This window comes from Panthera leo, assembly GCF_018350215.1.
Source record: "Panthera leo isolate Ple1 chromosome E1 unlocalized genomic scaffold, P.leo_Ple1_pat1.1 chrE1_random_Un_scaffold_57, whole genome shotgun sequence".
NCBI classification, from domain to species: domain Eukaryota; kingdom Metazoa; phylum Chordata; class Mammalia; order Carnivora; family Felidae; genus Panthera; species Panthera leo.
Window position 1 is genome coordinate 38,356 of NW_024962228.1, and position 14,490 is coordinate 52,845.

The 14,490-nt window shown below is 39.4% G+C and overlaps 2 protein-coding genes and 1 long non-coding RNA gene across 5 annotated transcripts in view; 1 reads left to right on the top strand and 2 right to left on the bottom strand.

The window, feature by feature from the left end:
• Window positions 1-14,490, bottom strand: part of LOC122212785 (leucine-rich repeat-containing protein 37A2-like) — a 50,195-nt gene that overhangs the window by 28,873 nt on the left and 6,832 nt on the right. Inside the window, exons 2-3 of the mRNA XM_042926753.1 lie at window positions 12,866-12,937; window positions 7,538-7,609 (exon numbers count right to left, since the gene is read on the bottom strand). Of these exons, the coding sequence (XP_042782687.1) occupies window positions 7,538-7,609; window positions 12,866-12,937 (144 nt within the window). The remainder of the gene's footprint in view (window positions 1-7,537; window positions 7,610-12,865; window positions 12,938-14,490) is intronic.
• LOC122212783 (integrin beta-3-like) overlaps window positions 1-14,490 on the bottom strand; it is a 77,192-nt gene that overhangs the window by 2,353 nt on the left and 60,349 nt on the right. For both annotated transcript variants that reach the window (XR_006199311.1, XR_006199310.1), the window contains exon 12: window positions 741-843. The gene's annotated coding sequence lies outside the window, so the exon portion shown is untranslated. The remainder of the gene's footprint in view (window positions 1-740; window positions 844-14,490) is intronic.
• On the top strand, window positions 538-14,272 carry LOC122212788. Of its 2 annotated transcripts, none has more exons than XR_006199320.1 (4): window positions 538-579; window positions 1,962-2,106; window positions 2,803-2,857; window positions 14,108-14,272. It is a non-coding gene; the product is annotated as an uncharacterized LOC122212788 (long non-coding RNA). The 2 variants fall into 2 exon arrangements; XR_006199321.1 differs by having other exon boundaries at window positions 1,966-2,106.

A 14,490-nucleotide genomic window follows, 5' to 3' on the forward strand; every position in this document is an offset into this window, starting at 1 on the left:
TAAGCTTCAGTCAGTTCAAGATAAATCCACCTCAGCTGGGGCCCAAAAGGTTTACAAACTTATTTAATGCTGGAGAAAATATTGTTTCAACTTATAAACACCCCAGTAATTAAGTCACATAGGTAATAACGTGACTGAATTCACGGGATGGCATCTCCCTTGCGCATGCTCTCTTTCTCTCAGAATAAATAAACGTTAAAAAGAAAAAAGAAAAGAAAAGTTTGGCCCCAAACAAGGAGCCCAACCTCCAATACACACTTACTGTACTGTGATAATTTTTTGGAAGTTAACTGTGAATTCGTTTTAGTAGTACAGCTCTATTCAAACCACATTGAAAGGGCGGGCCTACGCCGGCTGACTCCATCTTGTTCTGTGTCCTTCACCTTGACCACACCTCCTCCCCTTGAGTAACCCCCCCCCCCCCACCTGCCTAACAGCACTCTTCCCCAGGACCCTTCCCCAGCCAATCAGCTGAGGCCACAGCCATTACCTCACCAACTGCCCCTAGGCCCCCATAAAACCTTTGTCCTTTTGAAACTGGCTCTCTCTCCCCGGTATCTCACCTCTGCATCAGTGCAGGTAGGGGATTGAGCTCGAGCTAGCTCGAATAAAGGCTCTTTTGCTTTTACATCGGACTCGGCTCCCTGGCGGTATTTGGGGATCACGAATTCTGGGCATAACACACATGACATGAGTATTAATTTATTCTCAATACCAGCTAGCTCTGGTTCTTTAATTACCTTTTTCTGTCATGTAAGATCGATGAGGGAGCATGAGGCAAGTTGAGGGCAAAATACAAGTTAGCACATGCCCCCGCCCCAGGTGGGATATGTGTGATTCTGGCTGCTCGAGGACAAAGGAAAGGAAAGAAAACAAATGGTTAACTGATAAGAGATCTCAGTCGGGCAAGATAGGAGTTTCCATCAGTTTACAAATATCTTAGTAAATTACAAGAAAAAGGCAATCTTATCAATAGCCTAATCGCCAGAAACCTACAGAATCAGCTTCCTGGAGCCCCAACATCACCCCTCCATAGTGATATGGGGAACAAAGGCAAGAAGGAAATCTCAGGTAAAATTAAATTTCCTTATAACCTGCAGCCTATTGACAGATACTTGAGGCAGGCAAATAAAATATTTCTCCAGGAACTCCCTACTGTCTTAATGCTTTGCTAGACGGAAAAACAACCTTAGCTTGACAATAGCAAGGCCTCTGGTATCTTAGGAGTCCTCTTTCACATATCACAGTCCCTCTGGAGACTTCCCTTTTGACTTGACCTCCCAATTCCATAGCATATAACCTGTCACTCTTCACAACCCCAGTGCAGTTCTTTCTGCCCACGGTCCTGTCCCTGTGCTTTCATAAAATCGCCTTTTTGCACCAAAGACATGTTCAAGAATTCTTTCTTGGCCGTCGGCTCCCGACTCCCCACCATCTCCCCAAAACTTCATCAAGATGAACGTGAAAACTCAACACAAGCAAGTTGTTGCCTTGTCCACGACAAATCTTTTCTATTCCACAACCATCCCCTACTTTGTCACCCCCTAGCTCGTTACCCTGCTGCACTGATGCCAGCATGGCTCACATACGTTTTCCCATCAACGGCCATCTTTTTCTCCTTCCAGTATGAAAGATTCTTGGGGACAGTCCCTGTGTATTCTTTGTACCCCCAGTACTTAGTACACTGTCGACACAGAGTGCGCGTGGCACTGAGTGTTTTTCAATGAATTCATTCATTGTTATCAACGGATTCCACGCTATTTTGTCCTGTATTGCCTACATAACTATGAAATTCAGATTCTTAGAAGAGACTCTCGGTGTTATAAGATGCTTAGTAGAGGTGGTGAGTTTTAAGACATTATATTGACACCACTAAAACCTCTTGGTGGAGAAACTCAATGAGCCCGTTCTCTGGCATGCCGGCAAAACAAAAAACTGACCCTCAGTATTCTTTCCCCAAGTTAGGCATCAGCAAATTAATGAGAGGAGAGAGGAGGCCCCTGCTCTTGGGCACCCGCAGGAACTTACTCCAGCTCCGGACACACCGTAAACACTTTCATCTAATGGAAGATAAGTTGTGAAATCGGATTTCTGAACCACAAGACAGTAAGACAGTCTTTTCCAGCGTCTGCTTTAGAGGAGGGTCTTCAACCTTGAGTCTAAAAATCCCCCTCAGGCCACTGAACATGTCCAGTATGATTTGCTTTTTTACAGAGAAATCACAGAATTTTCCGGCTGAAAGGGAATAACACACTTCTTAATTGAAGAGTGGTCAGGAAAGAAAACACATGGAGAGCAGTGCCCTGTGGCAGGCATTCAGGAGTTCTTTCTGCTTTCCTGATGGCTCAAGAAGCACCCACACCTTTTGCTGCCTGGAGAACTCTGTGCTAAACTTAGTTCTTTGAAGTTCTCTTTTGCATAGGAAACTTGCACATGAGCAGGAATCAAAGTTAAATTCAAAAGTGGATTTCAAGGACCATGCACACCTTGGGGAAGCATCACTGTCACGAATTCCCATGATAATACTGACTTGGGTGTTACTTGCTTGGGGCTTTCATTGCCCACACAAAGCTGGGTACGAGGGAGGGCAGAGAGTGCCATTTAGGAGTTAAGACAAGTCCCTTGGCCTCTTTGTACCTTAGTTTCCTCATTTGAAAAAAAAAATGGATTTTAAGACCTACTTTCCAGAATTCATACTGGGTTTATTAACACACACCTAACCAATCACTGTATGATATTTTTACATGTAGTTTTTTTTTGTTTTTTTTTTTTACATGTATTCATTTTCTATTTCACTTACAGCTTGTGTAAAAACGGCATTCCATGCCAGGCCTGAAATGTTCCAAAGCTCAGTTCGGTGAGTAAATTGCAACGAAGATTTCTACACACACACACACACACACACACACACACAAAACAAGACACAAACAAAGAGAAAAAAAAGATATTCTTTCAGAATATTTATCCTTTGGCAGTGATTCTAATTTATAGATAATGAAACATAACCACAATACTCTCTCCATACACTAAAGAAATCTCACTATGAAAGATACTTGCCTTTTTAAAAAAATATTTGCATGAAAGATTTATACTTTCATGTTTATACATGTGGTGCATTAGATACAAATCAGTAAATGCTCAATAAATACTTGTGTTAAGTAAGTATTTTTTTCTAGAGAAGTAAGTTTATTTCTCTAGAAAAACGTTTCACAACTTTAGCACTGTTGAGATTTATGGTTGGATAATCTTTGTTATGGGGGGGGGGGGTGCTGCCCTGTGAACTGTAGGGTGTGACAGCAGCCCTGGCCTCCACCCACTAGATGCCAGGAGCACATCTACAGTCTGACAATCAAAAATGTCTCCAGACACTACCAAGTGTCACCTGGATGCAAAATCACCCTGGCAGAGAACTGCTGCTCTAGAACGATTCACTCTGATCTCTATAATAACTCTCACACCAAACTTTGCCACAGACAAAAAAGATTTGCTACATAATTTTAGTAGCTTTCGACTAATAAAGTTTCATTCATTCCAAATGAATAACAAAGAGGTTTACAATTAAGTTTAATACAAATTCCAAATATAATGAAATTATATTTGTAACTTACATAAACTTCAAAAAAGGTAGTGATTCAAATGTACGTCTTTCAATAGATTGTATTTTATTGCAGGATAAATCTCTAGGAAAAGGAAAAGGAAAATATTGCCTCAATTAGCTATAAGATATCTAATTAGTAGGATGGTAGTATTGAATAAGTAGCTTTTGGCTAAACTCTGAGTATTAGGAATTGTTATTTGAACCTTCCAGAGCCCCTAACCCTGTCCTCACCTTTCTTAAGAGTCTCACCTTTGTGATCTTCATACATAAAATATACAACTATAGATCTTGATAGATCTTGGAAGTAATCTTTCCTGAGAGCAGAAGAATTGATTAAATGACTGTTTGTGGCCTCATCAATTTCTAAATTATGAGCTCAAAGTTGTGATCTCCACATATAATTTCTAATATTAAAAGGGATATTCTCACATTAGCACACCTTCCTGGTTTAGTTCTATTTCTTGACACCAAGTCAATACCAGAAGAGGTAAAAGATACCTTTTCATTTAACTTGAAAAGAAGTTACTCCTCTAATCAATACCTAACTTTGAACGAACTCAGAATTATATTATCATATTAATAGAAATTTATTTTTGGTTGTACGTTGCCTAAACGGTCTATGAATTTATCAATTGCTTCAGCTGCAAGTGGGGCCAACAAAAAAACAACATGGTCCTGGATTTTTATTTGGAAACACCCATTCTTGATTATGGTTGACCCTCTTATTTCCATGGATTTCAGCCGAGTCCCTCACTTTCCACCTACATGGGTACCACCATCTTCTGACTGGCATTTTCATCTCTGGTCTCTCCCATTCTAATCTATACTGCACACAGTCACCAGATTAATTCTCCAGGAGTGGTTCTCAAATATCAGAGTCACTTGGGAACTTACTCAAGATGCAAATTCTCAGCTCTACTCTGGACTGAGTGAATCAGGAACTGTGGAGGTGGAACCTGTGTTCTGACAAGGCCTCCCGGTGACCCTGGTGCAGTCTAAAGTTTGTCCTAGAGCACTGCTGTGATAACACGGTAGCCTGGCATATTATCCAAGGCCTTCAAAATCCTAAATCCGGCTCTAGTTTCCTACTCTACAGATACCAAAGAAATTTCTCCTGCATTTTGCCTTTCACTCACTCTATCTTGCAAGCATATTCTTCCCAAGATGTCTATCTGATGATACGTCATAGCCATTCAAGGTTCTGTTCAAACAGCATTTCTCTAGTAACTTCCCTGATCCAACTTGAAGTCTTCCCCCCTCTTCTGTGTTCCAAAAACAACTTATACTTCTCATTGCCCAAATCCATTTCTTCCCCTCCCCCTCTCCTCCTCCTCCTTCTTCTCCTTCTTTTAATTTTTTAAAGTAGACTCCACGCCCAACCTGGGGCTTGAACTCACGACCCTGAGATCAAGAGTCGCATGCTCTACTGACTCAGCCGGTCAGGTGCCCCAATTTCTTCTTAATATAGTTATTCTGGCATTCCATTTCCTCTGGGCATAAACTCCATGAAAGTATGGACTAGTCTTGCTCATCTGCGTTGTCTACTGTGTTTAAAACTGATGCATGGACAAAGAACAAACTCAAATATTTATAAAATAAATTAACAGCTGGGTAGTGAGTAGAAGGAGCAAAACGACTGAAAAGAAATGTGGTTTTATGACTTTGTGGCTCCCTCTTCTGCACTTTGTCAGTGCTTCATCATCCATTTAGTGCTTAGGCGTTATGGTTTAAGCTTCTGTTTATTTTCCCTGTGAAATCATGAGTTCCTACAAGGGTGGGAAGCCTGTCTTAACCATCTGCGTGCCTATGGTACTGGGCATAGGGCCTGTCACATTCTTTTTTAGGTTTTGATTCACATTTTTTTTGAATGAATGAATGAATGAGAACACTTCACCTGACATGAAATAATTGGCTTACAAAGTACCTCATAGTAGAAATAATGAAAGGCCCTATCCATTGCGCAGTTTGTCTCTTTTGTTTTTCTCCAAACTGTGTTTGTAATGTTTGGAGCCCAGATGGCAGAGGTAGCCAAGAAGACCAATACAAAGTGGTTGTCCCCTAAGACTTGGAAGGTTTGATAATTTGAAGGACTATTTTTAGTGTCATATGAGATTCTTTTTACTCACTACCCTTAAGCCTTCCACATTTGCAAGAAGAATCTATTTTCTAAAGCACATCATTAATAAGGATTAATGAGGGGCGCCTGGATGGCTTAGTCAATTGAGCATCTGACTTCGTTCGGTTCAGGTCATGATCTCACTGCTCATGAATTCGAGCCCCGCATCGGGCTCTGGGCCAACAGCTCAGAGACTGAAGCCCGCTTCGGATTCTGTGTCTCCCTCTCTCTCTGTGCCTACCCTGCTCATACTCTGTCTCTCTCTCTCTCAAAAATAAATAAACATTAAAAAAATTTTTAAAAAAGGATTAATGAAATACACAGCTTTGCATGGCATGGACAAAGAATAAACACTGAACCTCCATAGCAAAGAACATTAGTATCTCTGTATGTCTAATGTACAGAGATATATGCAAACATTTCTTCCTTGACAATGAGGCTGGAGAGATGTTTATTCTGTAATTAGCGAAGTTAGAGGCATTTCTGATGTTTGTTTAGTGTAAACATTTCTAACTATACCACTTAACCATCATTATATTTTTAAAGGTTTCATTTTTTTTAAGTAATCTCTATACCTAACATGGGGCTCTAACCTACAACCTCGAGATCAAGAGTTGCAGACTCTAATGACTGAGACAGCCACGTGCCCCTTAGCCATCATTTTTTTAATGTTTATTTATTTTTGAGAGAGACAGAGACAGAGCATGAGTGGGGGAGGGGCAGAGAGAGAGGGAGACAGAATCTGAAACAGGCTCCGGGCTCTGAGCTGTCAGCACAGAGCCCGACACGGGGCTCGAACCCACAAACTGTGAGATCACGACCTGAGTCAAAGTCGGACGCCCAACCAACTGAGCCACCCAGGAGCCCCAACCCCTTAACCATCATTTTAAACATCTATTTTTATGGTGGCATAAGAATTTCCACACTGATCACAGGAATCTACTCCTGAAGCCAAGTGCACATTGTATGTTAGCTAACTTAACAATAAATGACATAAAAAATAATAATAAAAAAATAAACTAATAAAATTTCCCACACTGAAATCCTTAATCTCTTAATAATTTAATATGTACTTGGTAATACTGCTTACATAATTCACCTGCTTAGTTAAATATTTAATATTTAAATATTTAATTTAGATTAAATTATTTAAAAATTCTGGGTTAATGGCATTCAAATTAATGTAAGTGTTCTATATTTTCTTGTCTTGTAGGTGACAATTTGAGGTTAACTTCAATTCCTCTCATTTTACTAAGCCAACTTTTTCAAACCTTTTCTGTAAAGGCCAGACAGTAAATATTTTAGGCTTTGCAGGCCATATACGGTCTCCGTCACATATTCTCTGTTTCTTTCTCTTCTTTTCTCTTTTACAGCCCTTTAAGAACATGAAAATCATTCTGAACTCATAGGTTGTATCAAGACAGACCATACACAGGATTTGATCCATGGGCCATAAATAATAAATATAAATAAAAGCAGATGGTATATGAACACTTACATAACAAGGTTCATATGGGTGTCCATAATTGCTCAGACTTCATTACCCCTTTTCCTCTACAACTGAAGGGCTTTTTCCTATATCTTGTCTATAAAATTAAAAAGTTGAAAATGCATAGGAGGTATTTAATGCTAGAGATGGGCTGGGTCCCCACAGACTTACAGAGTTATAGAATTTAATAGAGAGAATTATAGAATTCCACTATAGAGAATTATAGAATTCTACTGTTAGAAGAAATTGTTGCAATTATCCAATTTGAACCCTGTATTTTTTAATAAATAATATAACTAAAAACTCATAATAAATGATGAACTGATTAACTTACAAATACTGGAGGGATAGCAGGCCTTCAAATGTGTCTTTATGTAATTCGGTCAGATAATTGTCACTGAGAATTCTGCAAAATGAAAAGGTCATTTCTGGGTCAAAATGCAAAAATAACTACAACTATTTGCTACACAGGACCGCTAGATGTGAGAGAAACCTGGGTAATGGTGCCACCAAATACACTAATTCTTATTTAATGTAGGGATGGTGATCTCTGCTGTTTGATTCAAATCTTTTCTTCTCACATACTCCTTTGTCTCTCTCTCTCTCTCTCTCTCTCTCTCTCTCTCTCACACACACACACACACACACACACACACCCCTATCCACTCTTCACACCAAAATGTACATTTAATGCCTACTCTCTGGATCACAAAATCTCTGTTAGAACCCAGCCCTGAGTGGCAAAAACATGGACAGAACTGCCACTTCCTCCTCTCTTTTCCCAAATTTTATTGTGGAAGCCCTATTTATAACCATATCAGTGCTACAAGTAAAGCCATCTAATTTTTTTCCCCATCTAAAAAATATCTGTGAGAACTAAAAATGTGCATAAAATGCACATAACATAAATGCTCAGTTTAATAACTATAGAGTAAATACCCGTGTAACACTATTTGTTCATTCTACTGTTGGTGGATACTAGATTTTTCTAATTTTCAGTTATTATAAACAGTGCTGCTTTGGACATTTTTCTGTTTATATCCTAGTACACATTTGCCTAAGTTTCTCCAGGATTTAACAGGGGTACAAAATTGTCTTCCTAAGAGGTTGTGCTATTTCAAGCTGGCAGATTGAAACATGCCAAGTCTCTACCAAACTCCAAACTCCACCAAAGTCCCTAAGGATGATTAGAAAAGATACAATTAGAAAATCCACAACCTTAGCTCAAAGCCAAGGGAGTAGCTCTACAAACACTCCCCACCAGAAATGCCTTGGAGCCACCTACAGGGTGATTAGCTGGGATACTGCAGTAGGACCAAGGACAGCACATCAACCCCACATCCTTCCTCCTTGGATCTGGCAGCAAAGGGTGTTTTCTTCCAGGCAGGAGCCATTGGTGTTAGAAGGGGGCAGGGTCCCAGAACCCTGGAGGAAGGGTATACACTCTGACTAGCCATTAGAAGTCACCTCCCACCTCTTCTTTAACTCTCAGGGGGACCTGTCACCAATAACAAGCCCCGTGGTTCATTTCACCTCTTCCTTAGGACCAGAAAACAGAAGCAAGTCAAATCTCAACTACAAAGATAAATTGCACTCAGGAATGACCAAATGGAGTGAGAAAGCCAATTCTATTCAGGACAGAAAATAAAAAACAAATATAACAGCTTATAGTCAATGACACAGTTAACAGAGAAAACACAAAAGGATTTGAGAATACCAACATTAATGGGGCACCTGCGTGGCTCAGTCGGTTAAGCATCCGACTTCGGCTCAGGTTGCAGTCCATGGGTTCAAGCCCTGCACTGGGCTCTGTGCTGAAGCTCAGAGCCTGGAGCCTGCTTCAGATTCTGTGTCTCCCTCTCTCTCTGCCCCTCCCCAACTTGCACTCTGTCTCTCACTCTCTCTCTCTCTCAAAAATAAACAGTATACAAAATTTAGAATGGCATCATTAATATATCCTCAGACAGAGGTAAACAGTACATCTAATAAAAAGAACCAACTCAAGATTATATGAATGAAAAGTATTATCATTAGTAAAAAACTCAGTCTATGAGCAGCAGAAACGGTCGTTGAATAAATTAGAAAACTTGAGAGATCTGGCCACTGATTTCTTACCAATACTTGAAATTCTATGTATTTATTATATTTACATATTTGTTTTTATATTATATATTTGTAAACCCCTTGACAAGTGGGATATTTGGTCAGTTTTGTTCTTGAGCTTATATCCCTGGCACGTAAAACAGTTCCTGGGACATAGGAGATGCTCCATAAATATTTGTTGAATGAATTCAGAAAGTGACAGGTATCAATTTGCAAATATACTACTTTTAATTAAAACAAATCATTCATTTATCATCATTTATGAGAATAAGTACAACTTCACAGGAAAACAAATGTCTTTCTCCACCTCCACCCCAATTTGTGACTCAATCTTTTGAGACAAGAACCTTTTGAGAATTTCATAAAAGCTATGGAATGGACCCTTTCCCTAGAAAACTGTACTTTCTTGAATACGTGCAAAGGTGTGCATGCGATTTCAATTTGCAGACCATCCCTTTAGGGCTCAGGTCCGTGAATAGAATGGACTGAATTTGTGGGTGCCAAACTTGGATGGGAAATAGAATCACATCTCTATTTTCACAAACCTCTAACTAGAATTAGCATTTCCTTCCATTATGAATGCAGGCAACAAACCACAGATTAGTGTAGTTTATTTGGTCCCCAGCAGAAATCAGATATTTTCATATCACATATTTGGCGTGGATATCTCAAAATATCATTTATTCTCATCAGTACCTTGAAGTTATAATAGTTAGTAGGCGTACCATTATATTTTGTTATTTAATATTCTAACAGAAGCAGATTTATTGCTATATCACTAATCTTTTTTAAAAATTTTTGAAAACTCTATTTCCACATAATTTCCTTTTCCTATATATTTTAACTTATTATACATTTGAAAACATTATCCCAAGAACATAAGCTTCTGCAGATCATCAATACATATATAGAAGGGTGCCTGGGTGGCTCAGTCTGTTAAGTGTCCAACTTCAGCTCAGGTCATGATCTCACGGTTCGTGGGTTCGAGCCCCACATTGGGCTCTCTGCTGACAGATCAGAGCCTGGAGCCTGCTTCCAATTCTGTGTCTCCCTCTCTTTCTGCCCCTCCCCTGTTCATGCTCTGTCTCTCAGCAATAAATAAATGTTAAAAAAAATTTTTTTTTAAATTTGATATATAGAAAAAAAGGTTAAAAATCCTGCCCCAGGGGACTATTGACCCATAGTTAAAAACTTCTGTCTTACAAGGCATAACCCTCAAGCTGAATTAGAAATCATCAAATCTTGGGGCACCTGGGTGGCTCAGTTGGTTAAGTGTCTGACTTCGGCTCAAGTCATCATTTCACAGTTTGTGGGGTCGAGCCCCACATCAGGCTCTGTGCTGACAGCTCGGAGCCTAGAGCCTGCTTTGGACTCTGTGTCTCCCTCTCTCTCTGCCCCTTCCCTGCTCACTCACTCTCTCTCTCTCTCTCTCTCTCTCTCTCTCTCAAAAATAAATAAACATTTAAAAATTTTTTAAGAATCATCAAATCTTACCAGATTCATCTTCTAGTATATAAACTACCAAATACACGCTTTTCAAAAAATATTTTTTTAATTTCAGTTTATTTTTTTTAATAGGTAATATATATTTGCATGGCTCAGAATTCCAAAGGTATATAATACACAATTCAAAGTTTTTCTCCTACCCCTGTCCCTCAGCCTACCCACTCTCTCCACTCTCTCTTGTTCCTTGTGCCAAATTACTTTCATTTTTCTTACAAGTTTGGGAAATAAGATCTCCAAGTTAGATACTATCATGAGAAAATATAAACTATATATAGTATTTAAGAAATTCATAAAATTCATAAGAAAACAACTACCTTGTTCTACCATTTGTCCCTTACCAGTAAGGTTATCAGACTAAGGGGCAGGGGGGAATCTACTTTAGGGGGATCATAATCCCTACATTTAGATTACTATGACTGTTATGTCTTTTATTATTAATTCAGAAGTCATTTATGACTTATCTACCCAAGTTGAACTGATGATATGACACACAATCTGTCATGAAAAATGCCAGTCAGTTACTTTGAGTATAATATTGTTTCCAAAATTACTTGTGTCTACACTGACTTTTTCTACAAATCAATTTAAAAAAAAGATAACAAAAAAATTGGCAAAGGACAGAAAATTCAGACAAGAAACACAAATGCCCAGGAAACATACAGAGATATTTAAATGTATACGTAATCAGAAAAATTCAAATTCAGAAGGGACCCATTTTATTCACCCACCAGATCAGCCAAGAAATGGAGAATATCCAAGAGTGGGAGGGTAGGAGGAAATGAATGCTGTCATGGTGTATGGATTGGTGTGTAAATTGGCACACCTTTTTTGAGGGCAATTAAAATTGTATATATCGACATCGTCTTCATCCCAACAGTTCCATTTCCAGGGATCTATTCTACAGAAATACCCACCCACGTACACAAAGATGCATGTATGAGGTGGTCCATGCAGCAATGCATGTAATAAGAAAACTGGACACAGCCTAAACATCCATCAGGAGGGGAATTACTAAATCGTAATACACTCATACTATGGAATATTATGCAGCAGCTTGCATGGATGGGGTAACCCTCTATGTACTGGAAGAAAAAAAGTCTAAGACATACCACGAAGCAAAAGAATCGAGTTGTAGGATGTTACAATTTATGTAAAAAAAAGATAAGAAACTCACACAACAAACCTATTTTGCTGTAAATATGTATGTAGGCAAATGCATGGAAAAAGGTCTGGAAGGATATATACTAAATCCAGAGTAGTGGCTATCCCAGCAGTGGGGGGATTAGAACATAAGGCAGGTGTTCACTAGATCTGTTATTTCATCAAAAAAAATTTTTTTAATGTTTATTTATTTTTGAGACAGAGAGAGAGAGGGAATGAATGAGCAGGAGAGGGGCAGAGAGAGAGGGAGACAGAATCCGAAGCAGGCTCCAGGCTCTGAGCTGTCAACACAGAGCCCAACGTGGGGCTTGAACCCACGAACCGTTGAGATTATGACCTGAGCCGAAGTTGGACACTTAACCGAATAAGCCCCCCAGGCCCCCCTGTTATTTCATTTTTATATATTGAGACTATAATCACGTATTCCTTGTATAATGGAAAATAAGTTGAAATTGATTCTAATTTTAAAGGGAACCTGCCAAATTTAATTTTTAAAATAAACACAGATGGGGCGCCTGGGTGGCTCAGTCGGTTAAGCGGCCGACTTCAGCTCAGGTCATGATCTCGCGGTCCGTGAGTTCGAGCCCTGCGTCGGGCTCTGTGCTGACAGCTCAGAGCCTGGAGCCTGTTTCAGATTCTCTGTCTCCCTCTCTCTGACCCTCCCCCGTTCATGCTCTGTCTCTCTCTGTTTCAAAAATAAATAAACGTTAAAAAAAAAAATTAACACAGAATTGCAATCGGTAGAGGTCGAGTTGGGATATGGAAGGGGAAACACCTTTCCTCAGAGCTACTGACTTCAAAGTTCTGGACCAAGAAGGACCTTAGAATGCAGTTAGTTTTTTTTTTTTTTTTTTTTTTTTTTTGTATTCGTATTTGGAGAGAATATACTCACAGTTTCTCAGCCCAACGGTATCCCTTCCATACATTTTCATCAATGTGAGAAATAGAGTTTCCTTGGAAATTTCTGTGAAGAAACACAGTTCAGATCCTTGAATAGGTAGGAAAGGAATGAACAGAATAAATAAAAGAATCACTGGCAACCTTGTGGGGAATATTCCAATGCAGTAAATGCCAACTTTCTAATTTCCGCGGCTATCAGCATCCCAGGTGGTGCAATTAATAAAGAGATAGCGTGGGGCCACTGGCACAAACAAGCCAGCTCCTTAGAACCTGAACTTCCTATTTGTTCCATTCCTTGGGTAGATAACGCCTGTTAATTACTCTGGAGATAAGTATTTTTTTTCCCCAAATCACTTATGTGTCTAAAATGGTTCCTTCCACAAATCAATGAGAAAATAATAATTCAACGAAAAAAATGGTAAAAAATTTACCATTATCAGCAAACAAATGTAAAGAAGCCCTCTACTGAAACCTCTCTAGGTGTTAGAAGGATAAGGGAAGTTAGAAATTAGAATAACTAACATGGAAAGATTTCTTAGACATATTGTATAGGGAAAAGCAACAAATCACTGGGCAAGGAATTAAAAAGTATCCCCTCATTAGGAAATTAGGAAAAAATGCAAAGGAAAGAGATGGGAAGGAAGGACACACACCAAAAAGGTGACAGGAGTTATCTTATGAGTGGTAGGGAGGGTGGGGTGGGATTTTCACGTTTTATCCTCTATACCTGTGACATTAAAAACAAAAAAAAGTATCCATGATAATTCATGTATCCATGAATTACACATGTTTAAGAGAAGCTATTAAATGCCTGAGGTTCAGTTTCAACCGCTAACTCTGCGTATGACTTTGAATCTTTACCTTTAGTTTTGTCCTCTTCCCTCAGCAACAGCTTACCTGGTCAGTTTATATACACATTTTTTTCAGGGGAGTCAGGAATAAATTCAAAACAGATACCCATCTGCCCATGTGCCTGGTGGACATTTCCAGTCAACCTGAAGCCTTCTGGTTGCTCTGTGTTCCCTGGTAAAAGATGCCTCAACTTCCATCATTCTCCTTATCTGGGACAGAAGTTTCAGAGTAATATCTGAGTTTTCTCTTTCCCGTGCACACCCCACCCGCGACTGTCATCAGTTAGTCTATCTTGTCACTTCCTCCTTTGCAGTGCTCTCAAGGCTTTTCTTTCTACTCTTTTCAGCCACTCTGAGTCGGCCCCTTGTTACTTTATTCCCAGGTTTTGTTAGAACATTCTATCTGGTCTCGCTGGATCAAGCTCTCCTCTCCAGATCGGCCTATATGGGGAACTGAAAATAATCCTGTTTCAGCGGTCTGTATATCTCATGCTTGAAAACTTTCAATGGCTCTCTCTAACTCAGAATCTAACGTTCAAACCTCTCTAGCTGATAGTCAAGGTTTCTCGTAATTGGATCTTTAACTGCTTAACCTAATTCTTAATTCCTGATCATTCCTGCAGCCGTGCCTTTGCCTAGACTTATACCCATTTTTTCTCTATTTAACACATCAGAGCCACTCTTTAAGTCTCAGCTAAAGTGTTAGCTTATCCATGCAGCTCTCCCTGACCTCCATACTCCGCTGATTACAGAGTCTGCTGAATTC